General features: G+C 40.5%; 1 protein-coding gene and 1 long non-coding RNA gene across 2 annotated transcripts; both read left to right on the top strand.

The window, feature by feature from the left end:
• The first annotated feature begins 1,109 nt into the window (after positions 1-1,109).
• Positions 1,110-4,873, top strand: LOC124273747 (ankyrin repeat domain-containing protein 50-like). The gene is made up of 2 exons (XM_046709048.1): positions 1,110-1,215; positions 1,584-4,873. The coding sequence occupies exon 2, from the start codon at positions 1,664-1,666 to the stop codon at positions 2,456-2,458; it is 795 nt and encodes a 264-aa protein (XP_046565004.1). The 5' UTR covers positions 1,110-1,215; positions 1,584-1,663; the 3' UTR covers positions 2,459-4,873.
• A 734-nt stretch (positions 4,874-5,607) lies between these two features.
• Positions 5,608-11,762, top strand: LOC124273749. Its single transcript, XR_006897730.1, has 2 exons — positions 5,608-5,835; positions 11,657-11,762. It is a non-coding gene; the product is annotated as an uncharacterized LOC124273749 (long non-coding RNA).
• Positions 11,763-16,000: the final 4,238 nt, after the last annotated feature.

Raw genomic sequence — 16,000 nt, 5'->3', positions numbered from 1 at the left:
GTAGTCTTGATCGGTTGGTTATTAGGATGTTGTCCCAAAGGATGGCATGGTCAGGGTTGGCTTGGGTGTGGTCGCCTTTGGCGGATTTGGAGTCTTTTTTCTGGACTGAAGTTTTGAAATTAAAAATGTTAAATTAAAAATGAATTTGTTAAGGATAAGATAATAAACAGAATAGACGTGATTACGGAAAATGTGTCACATGTATAGATATCACTCGTGACATCCCACCCCCTAACCTCATGGCAGATTCAACGATTGACACCTGCCATCCCCCAACCCCGACCGCCACCTCAATATATACTGAGTCAAAAAAGAAACTTCACATTCCTTCTTCAGGGCACTATAAAAGAACAAGAGATGGTAAGATGGTTAAATTGTTATTATTTCATTGCTTAGACCTGTGTGATGTGCTCGATACACTGATAGTGCCATAATCAGTTCCATTAGGCTACACCGCCGTTCCAAAACAGGGGTATACAGAATGTCAAGTCACAAGCATTCACCACTGCCAAACACCATCTCCTCATCGACTGCCTGATGCTTGTGAACACGTGGTTGGGGATTCTGCGCCATTGCTCTTGCAAGGCAGCGCCACGTATGACGATTTGAAGTGGTGCCAGTTTGTTGTAGACGACCTCGCAAGTCATACACAGTACGACGGCTGCATCCCATTGGTCTTGCGACGTCAATAACTGATCTTCCGGCTTGCAACAGGCCGACGGCACGTTCACGTTGCACATTTGACAATCGTGGCATTTCAAGTACCGTTAGAACTGTGGTTTAAAAGTGTTTTTTCAATTCTTGAGGCCAGTGCAAACACGTGCATATGAAGAAAACGTCGACGCGAAGATCATTTGATCGACTGCACGTGCAAAACCTTATTTGACAGTAACATCATTTGAACGACGAATGGATGGGTTTGAGTGGGTTTTGCTAACGTTTTTCTAGAGTCGAAAGATAGGGATCCCATTTCGGATACTTAGATGTATCATCAGAAAAAAATTATTCATTATTTTTCAAATTACATTTTGTGAAGTTTCTTTTTTGACTCAGTATAGTTTTCACCTGTCCTTGATCATCGCCAGAGTAAAGCTACATTTATAAACATTGTTACGCTGATGGCAATGTTCACCTGCAATCACAGTTAACTGTACGTCATACTATTCTCCTCAGCGAACACTGAAGACTCGTGGATACCTGACAAATATCATAGAGGTGAGATGGAAAAAAAACGAAATAATCACAGCTGATGATTATTTGTTAAAGGTGCAAAGAAAACAGATGTGTTTTTATTGAGAGTAGGACATGAAAGGAATGTCATGTAATTGCGTCTCTTAGTCGTGAAGTCTCCAGACCTATTTGTTGTTCATCACATTCTAATATATAAATGGCGCAGCCTAGAATGTGCATGTGCTTTCCTACCCAACACATTAAGTGGACATTACACTATACAATTGAAGTATTGTGTGAAAGAGCATTAACTTAAGCCCATAGTTACTTTCCTTTGTAACATCCTTAAATATCACCTGATATGTTATCAGCTGTTCATACAAAGAATGAACAATATCCAAATTTCAACACAGGGTTACATCAAGGGACATGTGTGGACACCCCGCTCCATAAGGCCGTCATTGATGGGAACCTCGATACCGTGAAACAGGTTATGAGTGAGCATACAATAGACGTCAACACCCGAGGTTTGTATCGACTGACACCATTGATGTTGGCTGCAGTGAGAGGGCAGAATGACGTCTTTGAACATCTTCACAAGGAAGAAGCTGATATGACACTAACGGATGGGGATGGTGACCACATTCTTAGCACTGCTTGTATCGGGGGAAATATTGACATTGTAAAATATGTGGTCTCAAAACAACCTGAACTTATAAACAGAAATCGAAACGACGGAAGAACTTCCTTGATGTGGGCAGCATGGCATGGGAGGGAAAATATATTTGGTTATCTGCTGCGTAATGGAGCTGACCATATATCAATGGATAATTATGGGGACAACATCCTTCATTATGCCTCTCATGGAGGACACACTGGAATCGTGGAGAAGATCCTCGCCGAGGCCGAGATTGACATCCACAGTATTGACAGATGGGGACGTACAGCATTGATGGAGGCAGCAGATCAAGGACATAAACAGGTGTTTGACATACTTGTCAGGAAAGGAAGTAGCATATCACACGAAGATAAGGATGGTAACAATGTGCTCCATGTGGCGTGTGGTGGAGGACATGTAGAGATGGTGGAGCATATCCTCTCACGGGTAAAGTTTGACATCAACTGTCGGGGGAAGGATGGGGCAACACCTCTGATGATCGCAGCACGGTGTGGACACAGAGGCGTGTTTGACCTGCTTGTGGGAAAGGGAGCTGATACATCACTACTTGATAACATGGAGAACAACATTCTACACTTGGCTAGCATGGAAGGGCATGAAAGTATGTGATGCATATCCTGTCACAGCATTTTGTGAACATCAACAGCCGAGGGCAACGTGGAAGAACGCCACTGTTATGGGCAGCGTGGCGGAACCAAAATGAAGTGATTCGGTTACTTATGAGTGAAGGTGCTGATCTATTACAAGTGGACGATGGGAGAGAAACAACATCCTTCACATTGCCTGTAAAACAGCAAATGGGAGAATTGCGCAGGATGTTCTGTTAAAGAATGAGCTTGACATCAATGCAGGAAATCATTGTGACGAAACAGCCTCCATGATTGCAAAACGTACACATCAAATGGAACTGTATGAACTGCTCATGTCACAATGAGGTCAAGGACTTGGAAATCCTCACTACCAACACTGACGCGTAGATCCTGAGCGCGAAGCGAGTTTAAGGGAAATGTGGCGATGTGTACGAATATATTTATCAGGTCCACATTATATTGAACGAATTCAATGCGTGCTAGTTGTTGAGGAACCAGTGCGGAGCTTTCTCTACACAATCTCTATATCGCCTCTGTAAAGTAAATTACAAAGTCAAGAGGCAAGTTATAGTTTCCTTGTTCCATAGCAAATGTTGGGGTAAAGGTTGTGCTGGTAGATTAGGTGACCTTTCTGTCCAGGCAATGGTATGGTCGGGCAAGAATGGCAACCTACATAACGTGACTGCGAAGGTATCCTCCCATTTGTCAGACGTGCTATTTGTCAGACAGGTTAAAACAACAAACTACCTGGTTGAGTGCACAGCTAATCCTCTGCCTGTTACCTCTAAATGAAAAAGGAATGGCCCATAAAACAAATAACAGAAATCAGAAATGTTAGAAATCAGGGAAGACTTTTTAATAATAATGACAATAACAATAACAATCATGATCGCATCCAGTACAAGTAAGCAAATCAGTATGAATCAGCCTGATTATATTAGAGTAGAGTTCAATTTTGTCAGCCCAGTTTCAATAGGTGTCCAACAGCATCCAGGAATTGAACAGATGTCTTCTGTCCACGTGTCAGCTACTCTTTCAACCGGAGCAGTCTCCCCTCAGACTCTATGTACAGCCTGGCGTATGTTGTCTGTTGTCGGTTGGGCAGCAGGGCGAAGACAAGTGTGTCCGTCGTATATCCACTGCGGGCATGTACAGTGACAAAGGTTGGGGCAACAGGAAAAGGTACCATCCATGTTGATTGTATCTGATTCGGAAAGACACATCAGCTGCTCATCTGTAGAAAAGATCAGGGTCTTGTATTCTTCTTATTCTTCTTCTCTGAACCGTTTTCGCAAACTGCTAACAAACTGCTAACAAACTGTAGCTTCTTCTCTGAACCGTTTTCGCAAACTGCTAACAAACTGGACTTGATTCGGATCTCTAGGCGGATGGCAGTAGTGCGAGAAATCTTTCAGAAAGTCCCCAACAGTGGAACATTTCCCACGGCATGTCTTGATGATACATCTCCAGTGTGTGGTCTGGCCTCTGGTTCTAATCTTAGAGTAGGTGAAGCCATCAAGAAATACGTGTGGGGTTCCTCTCTGAGACTCAATGAATTCAAATCTGCGTATACCAGCCATTGCAGCGATATCTTACTGACTTTAGAGTTCATATTATATAGTACATGTGTGATTATGCTTATGTTTTGGAGAAGTTTAAGTAATAAAATAATGCAAAATAAGTTCAGTTAAAACCTATTGATTAATCTGTACTGAGCCTCACGCACTTCCTGTATCCAATACAGTTGAACAAAATACTCCAAATTTCGTTACTACAACACATGCAACCCGTCACACTGATGAAAGGCAACTTACAAGCACAATCATAATCTGGTTAATCTGTATCACTTAACGAACTTGAGAGCGGGGAGTAGCCTACTCTGTTCACAGTTTGGAGCAGCCCATTAACTAATGGGTAAGTCCAGGCAGTTACACTGGTCACACTTGACTGGTATGTCTGATAATTGGGCCGTCTGACAAATGGCACGTCTGACAAATGGGAGTATACCACTGCAATTGTCTAGAGTATAGTATCATAGATGACTATATGTGGATTGAACTTATTTTAATACAGAACAGAACTCATGGTTCGATGATTAGCGTCCCATTAGGACAGGAATTTCTGTATTATTACTTTTTTGTCGTTTGCGTATTTTGATTTAGCTGTAATTTAATGAACAACAAGGTCACATGTATTTGTTTGCGTTTCCAGATTTGATGTTTCTTTGTCAGCTCCATACCCGTGCAGTCACAATATGGCTGAAATATTGCCGATGTGACCTTAACTCACTCATTCACTCCATAACCGTCCTAGTGGATTATACCAAAATGAGGTCTTTCCTCCGACATTGAGACTGAGGTGTAGTGGTCAGAGCGTCCGCCCGGAGAGCGGGTTCGATCCCCGGCCGCGTCATAACAAAAGACGATTACACAACGTCATTGAGAAAGTAGTCAAATGTTATATTTGGGATTACGCTTTCTTAGTAAAGTACAGATTCTAAGAAATATAACATATGTTACATTTGACCACTTTCTAAATGGTATTATGTAATCGTAGCTTTCGGCTGTGGGAGCCGTGCCAATTCACACTTATCAGAGGGGTACACAAAGTGCGCAGTGTGGACTACCAGTTGTCCGACTTTCATGTTTATGGAAGTCGCGGTGGCAGACTTTGTGTGTTGGCGATTAGGTGCCTGACTCTGAGGGTGTGGGTTGGAATCCCGGATGGGACTCAACCCAAACAAGTACCAGAATATATACTTTACTAAGAAAGTGTAATCCTAAATATAACAATATGTCATACCAAAAGACGTTAAAATATGGTGCATGATGGTCCCTGCCTGGCGTCGGCATTAATGGGTACAACACGGACTGGTCAGTCTGGGAGTGGGGTAGTACAAGCAGCCACAGCACTATAAAACCAGCTTACACGCGCATGCACGTCATCATATGAGGGAAATATTCTTAAGTACGACGTTAACCCTCATTTCACCACACCTCCGACACTGAACCGACACACTGGAATACTAGTTATATTTGTAACACGTTTGGTAACTTTGTAGTTCGAACCTGTCCTTCGAGATATTTGTTTGTACTCTCTTCACTGACATTTCAACTTGACCTATGTCTACCTGTATATATGACCGTTTGTGACATTTCATTTTCACTATCAAAAACATACGTGCTTAAACAAACACCTGCATACACGTGTCGAGAACATTAGCAATGTTTTCAAGCAATCACAATAACAACGTGCAGGCTTGATTGCACAACTATTCTTATGTTTCAGATTTTCTTAATTCTGTTATATGCAAATATTTCTATACTCGACATGTTCATGTTCTAGTGTACTTCTTCGTATTTATTTGTTATTTCTTTTGCATCTGGTTATTAACATGTTATTTTGGTTGTTGTTAATATGACACTCACCAAACGAGAGGCCTTGTCAATTGTTTTCTTTGTTACACAACTCCTATAGTATATATATTATGTTGTTATTAGGAGCTTGTTTATCACCGCTTGTGTAATATTCGGACGCTGAGTCGCGATCACATCTTTGTAGGTTTGTGAACTCTACAAAGCCAGATGTTTGATTTACTATGTTAAAATATGGAACTATCTTTCAACACCAACAATCAATGTATTATGTTTTAGCTTATCCAATACTTCACTTTTGTTTCACAATCACATTCCATAACACCTTATTTTTCTACATAATTAATCAGTTGTATATTTGGATCTCCATGTATTGTGTTTCTAGGAATATTCGTTCTGTATCAGGCCAATTGCTTCATGTAGATACCTGCCTATTTGTATCTTCTTGGTACATACTTAGGTTGATTAAAACAATACATTGTACTTGTGTTAGGAGTCATTTTTACTTGAGTACTTAAATATATTTTATACCAAACGGTGTTAAAACCTGGTACTTGCTGTTACCCTCTAGGGCAATCGGCATTGAACGGTCTGAAACACGGACTGGTCCGACGTCTTGTCCCATGTCTGTGTGAGGTATCCTTGTGAAACTGTTTCGTCGTTGGCTAGTACTATACTGGCAGTAGTTCTGATCGGACCAATCGGGCACACACATGCGTGTATGTCGTTATATACGTGTAACGGTCTGTCCAATTTCACTTCACACCTTTGTTATTCCAAGAGTGTGGAGCGTGGTGTGTGTGTGTGTGTGTGTGTGTGTGTGTGTGTGTGTGTGTGTGTGTGTGTGTGTGTGTGTGTGTGTGTGTGTGTGTGTGTGTGTCTTTTAGTAGCCTACTGGTTAAAGCGTCACGCCGACTACCCGGATTTAATTCCCCACATGGGTACAATGTGTGAAGCCTATTTCTGGTGTCCTCCGCCGTGACGTTGCTGGAATATTGCTAAAAGCGGCGTAAAGCTGAACTCATTCACATTCCCAGAGCGAGGAAGAGATTTTTTTTCTTTATTATGAGGAACACAACGTTTCGGAGAACATCCTTTCTTCTCATCAGGTGAAAACGTTGTGTTCTTCATAATAATGAAGTTGACATACGTGAAACTTTCTCTTCCTTATGTGTATCACTTCTAAATGCAATTCAAAGACCTGAAGTGGTATGACCGTCACACCGGTTAGAGGCGGTAGACGTTCATCTATACTGTATACTCATCTATACCATTCGCAGATTTTACTTAATCAGACATGTGTCGATTCAGTTTTTTCTGAGAAATATTGTTTTATATATACTGAGTCAAATAAGAAACTTCACATTCTTTCTACAGGGCACTATAAAAGAACAAGAGATGGTAAGATGGTTAAATTGTTATTATTTCATTGCTGAGATCTGTGTGATGTACTCGATACACTGACAGTGCCATAATCAGTTCCATTAGGCTACACCACCGTTCAAAAACAGGGGTATACAGAATGTCAAGTCACAAGAATAAAAATGCGAAATTTCTCAGTTCAATATCGTGTATGGCCGCCCCGCGCATTCACCACTGCCAAACACCGTCTCCTCATCGACTGCCTGATGCTTGTGAACACGTGGTTGGGGATTCTGCGCCATTGCTCTTGCAAGACAGCGCCAAGTTCCTGCAAATTCTGAGGTTGGTTCCTAAGACCACGAAGCCTTCTCCCAAGTGCATCCCAAACGTGCTCTATTGGATTAAGGTCAGGGGACCTCGATGGCCAGTCCATGACGTTGATTCCAGCGTTTTGAAGGGAATTTCGTGCCAACATCGCGGTATGCGGCCGAGCATTATCATGCTGGAACTGTAGACCTGGACCATGAGCCGCAATGAAAGGAACGATTTCAGGGGTGAGCACCTGGTCGCGGTAAGCAGCAGCTGTGAGGTTTCCACGGATGACCAGAAGTCTGGAACGGTTGTTCCCACAGAAAGCACCCCACACCATGCAACTTCCGAATCTGTCGACTTCCTGTACACAACAATGGGCATACCGTTCACGACGTCGTCTCCAGACTCTATGCCTTCCGCCCGCGAATCTGAGGGTAAACCTAGATTCATCGCTAAAGACGACTTGATTCTCGTCTCTCTGGGTCCATCAGAGGTGACGTTGGGCCCACAGCAGACGTTGACGTTGATGAAACGGTGTCAATATTGGCCCACGATATGGAAAAATATGTACCAAAATGTTAAAGCTTGTGTGTCGATGAGAGATGGTTACACACCGTTTTTTGATTGTTTATCAGGAGTTCGTCAGGGATGCCAGTTATCTCCCTTTCTTTTTTCCTTCTTTGTCAACGATATTGTTGATTGTCTATCTGCTGATGGTCAGAGGGGTATCAATCTAGACTTAGTTGAGCTGTTCATCCTATTGTTTGCTGATGATATTGCGCTTTTTGACTTTACAGTTATAGGTCTGCAAAAGAGGCTAGACAAGCTAGTTTCGTATTGTAACAAGTGGAAATTGAAAATAAATCTTGATAAAAGTAAAGTTATGGTATTCAGGAAGGCTGGTCGACTAAGACATTATGAAAAGTTCCATTTGAATGGACAGTTGCTTGAAATTGTCGCATCATATAAATACTTGGGTGTTCACTTCTCTTCCTCTGGATCATGGTATATTACACAGAAAACTTTGGCTGACCAAGCATGGAAGGTGTTGAATATTTTCAAATCATCGGTTAAGAATTTTTATAATCTACCAGTTAATGTTTTGCTCCACATATTTGATGTCAAGATTCTGCCATTGTTACTATACGGAAGTGAAGCCTGGGGTTTCCACCCGTCGCCATCTGTATTGAATGTACACGATAGGTTCTGTGAACAGGTTTTGGGTCTCTCAAGATACACGCCAAATATTGCAGCGCGTGCTGAGATTGGTCGTCATTCATTAAAGGTAAATCAGTACATTAAGATTGTTAAATATTGGGTTCGCCTCCTGTCTCAAGTTGAGAATGTAATCTTTAATAAGGTATATGAGTATCAGTATTGTCTTGCTGAAAAAGGTATAGATTGTTGGGCTTTTAAGGTGAAATCTCTTTTGTACAGTTATGGTTTTGGCAATGTGTGGGCCAGTCAAAGTGTTGGAAATATCTCTACCTTCATATCATTATTTGAGCAAAGATGTATTGATATAGATAACCAGTTGTGGTCATCTCGTATTATACTTGTCTCGAAATTGGATTTTTATCGCAGGCTCAAAGAAGGTATAGCTTTCGAGTTCTATATCGATAGTGTTAGTGTAAAACAGTTTCGAATCTTCTTAAGTAGATTTCGTTGCTCAAACCACAATTTGATGATAGAGTACGGTAGACATTTAGGTCTTAAAAGGGAGGATCGCCTGTGCCCGCTTTGTATCATACCTAACATAGAAAATGAATATCACTTTTGCCTGGAATGCCCTTTTTATGGGAAATTAAGAAATGATATCCTCCCTAAATATTATCACACAAGTATATCCATCTGAAGTGAAATTAGCCCAGTTGTTTAAATCAAAGAATACCTATACTATAAATTGTCTTGCTAAATATCTATTTGTTGCCATGAAAAAAAGAAATAAATTTCTTTCAGCCTTCGTACCCACAAATGTATAATTGTGCAGCTCTCATGATGTTGTACGGTGCTCTAATAATTGTATATTCTGTACACCTGATGTATAATGGGCCTGTGGCCCCTTTACTGAATAAAACTCTCTCTCTCAATATAGACGTTGTGAATAGAATTGGCAGCCCGAAACCGATTTCGAATGTTCTGTGAGGACAGTCGACCTCTAAACATCTCAGCCCTGGTTTGTGTAGCCGGCAGAAATCTGTCACGTAGGTGACGTAGGACGATTTGACGGTCTTCTGCTCGTGACGTCACACGTGGACGACCCGACCTTGGGCGATCAGAAGTGGTGCCAGTTTCGCAAGTCATACACAGTACGACGGCTGCATCCCATTGCTCCTGCGACGTCAATAACTGATCTTCCCGCTTGCAACAGGCCAATGGCACGTTCACGTTGCACATTTGACAATCGTGGCATTTCAAGTACCGTTAGAACTGTGGTTTAAAAGGTTTTTTTCAATTCTTGAGGCCAATGCAAATACGTGCATATGAAGAAAACTTAGATGCGAAGATCACGTGATCGACTGCACGTGCAAAACCTGATTTGGCAGTAACATCATTTGCATGACGAAAGGATGAGTTTGAGGGGGTTTTGCTTACGTTTTTCTAGAGTCGAAAGATAGGGATCCCATTTCGGATACATAGATGTATCATCAGAAAGACACTTAATTATTATTTTTCAAATAACATTTTGTGAAGTTTCTTTTTTGACTCAGTATATATATATATATGTATATATAAGAGGTAATATAGAGTAAGATCAACTGTAGCTACCTTCTCACCTTTTCATGTGCATTCGAATCTGCCTACCATATATAAACTATAACGCGTTTTATTTCTTCATCCATTATTTACATCACCAAACAAATGTCGTGCTGCTGTATTATACCACTGTGCTTCCAGAGAACCTGAGTCGTTGTCACGTTAGGTATAATGATGTGCACTTACAGTTTTAATTGTAAGGAATTTGACATGATAAAGTGTACAGTCTTAAACTCATATCTTTCACGTCTTTACAACAAGACCCATGGGCAACACCTACGGGTTTGGTATACTAACCGAACTATGTATAAACAGCTCATGTCCATCGATGTGTTTATTCATTGTCAAACATTCAGGCGTTGGCGACGCTGTTTAAGTTGAGTATACATAGCTTGGAATCTTGTGAACACCTGCCTGCTGAACAACATATATTACATTATAACGTCATTGTGGAAGCAGGTTGGATAATAATGTAAGGCTGTAAATAACCCGTGGTCTTTTGCTTACAGGATTTAAACTATACAACTGAAACACAAACGACATTTCCAAGCGCAGGGTTGGGATAGTAGCTACACATGACGACTGACCTATTTTATCAGCATACGCCATTTTGTTTATTCGTATGTCATTCTGCACAGGTCATACTTTTCTTCGGGAAAATCAATCGACATTTTGATCACTATACAGTACAATAGAATTGTCGCCTCAAAGGTTGTTTATACATGTGGTTGTTCAGAGCACGAATGTACGAAAGCCTAATGCTGCCACTTTTGTAGCACAAATATTTTTTTCTGCTACAATTCTTGTTGCTTCGATTATGTACTCGTTACTTCAAGTTTCTCTCAAAAACTTGCTTGACAACGGTACAAGAATCTGTATCGAAACGTCGCACTCACGAAATAAAGAAGTTGTTATCCATAAAACTTGTTCTATATTGTACGTCTCAACTTCTAAAATTCCACTCAAACAAGTTATTTACTCGTTGCTTCGAGTATTTTCTCGTTAATTCAATTATTTTCTTGTTGCTTCGATTAATTTCTCGTTGCTTCGAATATTTTCTCGTTGCTTCAAGTTTCTCTCAAAAACTTGAAATTTCGAGTATTTACTCGTTACTTCAATTATTTCTTTGTTGCTTCTCGTTGGGAGTACCTAAAGCTCGGGCCAAGAAAACTCGGGCCGGGTCGGGCCACCGGGTACTACTAAAAGTGGATTGCAGAAAATTAAAACACTTCCTGTCATCACAAATGTATGGTTTGATTGAAAATGTATGTTTAACGATGAAATAAAAAGAAAACTATGACTACATACTGAGAGTCACGTAGAAAAGACACCGTCTTGTTGTTATGTGTTTTCCTTGATATGTCTATGTGAGAAGGTTACTTACTTCTCTTAGCGTGTGACGCCCTGGGCAGGTAGGGACAGTGTTTTGACTTCATTTCTTTACTTAATTAAAATATTGAAGTTCCCTAATTAACCTTTATTACCTCATGCTGAATCAACACAGGCCGTTTATGTTAATGCGAAGCGGATATTGGCTAATGTCAGCGGGTAAATGTGACATGTTTAAATACAGGTTAAAGCTCTTACAGCTATGTTAATTTTCTAGAGTTCCTGCATAGTGTTTGAAGCAAACACGTTGCGTAAAGTGATGCCCTCTTTTCTATATCCTCAAAATAGTTGCTATATTATATGTGTTCCGTCTTGGCCGGGGTCCCAAAAGCACCTTAAACCTAACACATGTATCCAGCATTGTATTTATATCTATAGAATGGTATTGCATCTGCCTAAATATCAATTTGTATTGTTACAAAATGCCACATGTAATGATGATTGGTCCGTTAAAATGAAGCCCTATTCCCTCTCCATTCCCAACAGAGTCAATCAAAAGTGGCTAGTCTCTGAAATACTCCCATTTGCCCTTGCGAGATGTTGATTTGTTCTTAAAACCATATCTTCTTCTTTCCTGTCCCAACTGACAGCTACCTTATTTGCCACCACTAAGCAGTCGGTGAAGGTAAGATACTTGCAACACAGAAGGTAGTAACATTCTCAAAATGTGTTGCATCAGTGACAAATGGTAGACGTTGCACTTCCCTATTTAGACTTGTACCATACGTTCCCTAATCGTTCCTAGGTGAACAATTCCCTAGGATGTCCATATAGTGGGACAGGATACCCACACCTTTTCGAGAACACCTGGTATCTAGTGATTCATAAACATATACTCTGTCATTATGTCCACCAATGGATTGTCTGGTCTAGACTCGATATTTACAAATGCTCATAATATAGTCCGAACGTTTACTATCGACTCTGCTTTTCTAAGAAATTTCTTATGGATATGGAAGGGGCTTTGTCGCTATTATTTCATGTGGTTCGTTTGCGTGGGCAATGTCTTTTCTTTCTTTACTTTTAAAAACTGACGCAACGGACGAACTGGGTGCATCCATACTACAAATATATGTTGACAACCATATCGGAGTGTGAATGATACATAGTATTATGATTCGTACGTGAAAGGGGTTAAAAAAAAACACAACACAACAATACTACCTATATTGGGCAGGTTGTTCGCCTGTGTTTCTGGCATACTTTTTAAATGGTAACATTCGATGGGTATCAGTTTGATATTTGCCATGGAACGCTACAGACCAAACAAATATGAGAACAGGGATTCATATGACTTGTGACATGTTGAGAATGAGGCTAAGGGCCCCGCTTGAGCAACGCGATCGTTCAAATTACTTCAATCTGAGACTTCATAAAGAGGTTTTAGGTAGATATACTACTAACTAGATATATGTACAATTCAGGATCCATGTGTGATGTTTAAGTTTCTTATTATGGCCCGGGACAAGTCAAAGACTTAACACTTTTGATAGAGGTTGGATATGTTTGGAATGGAGGGGGAAACGGACTTCACTTTAACGGACCAGTTATCTTTACATGTGGCATTTTGTAACATTGAAAATGATATTAAGGTAGATATAATACTGATCTGTGGATCTAAACAAAATTCAAGACATATGTGTGTGAGATCTATGCTGCTTTTGACGGCCCGAGCCAAACAAAACCGAACAATTGTCAAAGTGTGGGGAAAAGATCGTATCATGTACCTGTGGGCATGCTTTAAATACGATGAACACTGAACTCAGGTAGTATTTGTAAAATCCTTTCCGGGCCGACAGAAATGTATATAGGGATTGACTGAAGTATTTATACGTTTTGAATCCTGTTTCATTTAATGACTTCTCTTTTAGACGTAACCTTGCTTAGTCACTTTCACAGGCCACTCGTCTTCCTGAGTTTTAAGCGATTTACTCGTAATAAGGTTATTATGACACACGCGTGTGCCCATATTGGCATGGGTGTAAGCTGGATTAATTAATTGTAGACATGGTTTTCGATAATCAGTGTTGTAGCCAATTATATACTTGGCCCTCCTTGACCCGGCTGGGCCAGGCCCGAGTTTTAGGACGTCCCCTTCTCGTTGTTTCGAGTATTTTTCTCGTTCCTTCCTTACTCGAAATTTCAAGTTTTTGACAGAAACTTGAAGTAACGAGAAAATATTTGAAATTTCAAGTTTTTGATAGAAACTTGAAGTAACGAGAAATTAATCGAAGGAACGAAAAAATAATTGAAATAACGAGAAAATATTCGAAGCAACGAGTAAATATTCGAAATTTCAAGTTTTTGAGAGAAACTTGAAGCAACGAGAAAATATTCGAAGCAACGAGAAATTAATCGAAGCAACGAAAAAAGAAATTTCAAGTTTTTGACAGAAACTTGAAGTTACGAGAAAAGAACTCGAAGTAACGAGAAACTTATCGAAGTAACGAGAAAATACTCGGAGTAACGAGAAAAATATTCGAAGCAACGAGAATAGTAGCAGAAAAAAAATATTTATGCTACAAAAGTGGCAGCATTAAGCTTTCGTACGAATGGTCTATACAGAAATATTATGTTCCCTTTCAACATAACGAGACTCTTGTCACTCTTTTCATCACGTCATTTACGGCATTTAATCTTTTCATGTCATTTCTGCCACATTGTTGCGTTTTAGAACTGGATTATAAAAGAGCTTACAGTAGCAGTGATAGCTTTTCTACAAGATCAGTGAGTTCACGTAAGGGAGGCCGTGAGAGGTACCTGCCTTGTCTGACCCACCGAGATACACCCTATACAGCTATGTCATATAACAACTCTAGGAGATGAATTCAATCTACTTGTAAAGCAGGGATCGCTATTGTATGCCACACAAAAACTCTCTGTTACAAGAGCAAACAGTTAACATGCAGTTGCCAAAATAATACGAGGAGCCATGCTGTGAATGACCATAGATAGGTTTAGAATCCGATTAATCAGAACAACAAAGGTATCAGCTAATATGTGTAATGAGTTCATCAGTTATTTCTTTCTGTAGGGTGTACAGGGTCATGACTGTATCAGCCGGTGGATTCACGTGTTAAGGTTATAAGAGAGCAATCAGCCCGTACGATATCTGACGCCATGTCAGATCACACACACACAGTCAACACAAGTTTACCATGAGGACCCTGATGTGGTGTGAAACAGCTTGGTTTGTTTGTGTGTTGCTTAACGACGCCTCCAGCTACATGGTGTCGGTCTGTAAATAATCAATCCAATGATCAGCATCATGAGCATCGAAGTGTGCTGTAGGGATACGATGACATGTGTGGACCAACTCAGCGAGCCTGACCACCCGATCCTGTTAGTCGCCTCTTAAGACAAACACGGGTCGCTTATAAGTCAGTGCTAATCCGGATCCTCACGAGTTGAAACAGTTTGGGATAGCTGTAAATGCTGGGCCGTAACTAGGAATACACAGGAGGAAACACCCGACTCGGCATCCTTTGCGCACTGCTCGATATATTGATGAGAGTGTTTAAACAACGTCTCTCATACACAGCGTGGAATATTTCCGGTTGTGAGCGCTGTTTCAGGACGGGTTTTTCTATGTCAAAACGAAGCCTCCTGCCTGCCACATACCCTCATCAATTTAGGCACCTAAAATATTTCCTTTATCTATGTTGACTAATCACAGAACATTCTTTTGGAGTTCAACTTAAGATCACCATCAACTCATCGAAAATGAATTTACACTAATGAACTGTGATGTAGCCATGCCAGATGTAATCCTGCTTGATCTATGCATGTATTAAACAGTAACATGGAAGTAGAACGGTCATCACGTGAAGTCACAGCACTGTGTGTTTCTATTTGTATGCATGTGTGTATGCACGTGTGTACCACCCCGTTCTATAAATAGCTCACGTCCGTAGATTTGTTTACGCACTCCCATACATTCAGGTTTTAGTATCACTGGAAAGCAGGTTGGGTGTGAATGTGAGGCGGTACATGACTTGTGATCCTTTGCTTATAGGATTTAATCTGCACAACTGAAACACAAAAGACACTTCCAAACACATAGTGGTGACAGCTGGTAACACCAGCAATGTGAAATAACTACACGTGAAAATTGACCTATGTTATCAACAAACGTTATTCGTGTGTCATTCTGCACAGCTCATGTATATTTCTCTTGAAAACAAATCGGCATTGTATCACTATACCGTACAATGGAATTGTCGCCTCTTTATCACATCATTCACTGCAATAGAATTTGGTCTTTTCATGTCATTTCTCTCGCACTGCTACAATAACGTGTTTTAGAACTGGATTGTAAAAGAGCTTACAGTAGCAGTGACAGCTTTTCTACAAGATCAGTGAGTTCA

This window comes from Haliotis rubra, unplaced genomic scaffold (genome assembly GCF_003918875.1).
Source record: "Haliotis rubra isolate DU_JTF1 unplaced genomic scaffold, ASM391887v1 Scf1836, whole genome shotgun sequence".
NCBI classification, from domain to species: Eukaryota; Metazoa; Mollusca; class Gastropoda; order Lepetellida; family Haliotidae; genus Haliotis; species Haliotis rubra.
Note: the sequence above shows the minus strand (reverse complement) of the source record. Positions and strands in the feature narration are given on the sequence as shown.

What these genes read in the sequence shown, in the direction of transcription:
- LOC124273747 (XM_046709048.1), top strand. Translation starts at nt 1,664, where the DNA reads ATGAGTGAGCATACAATAGACGTCAACACCCGAGGTTTGTATCGACTG.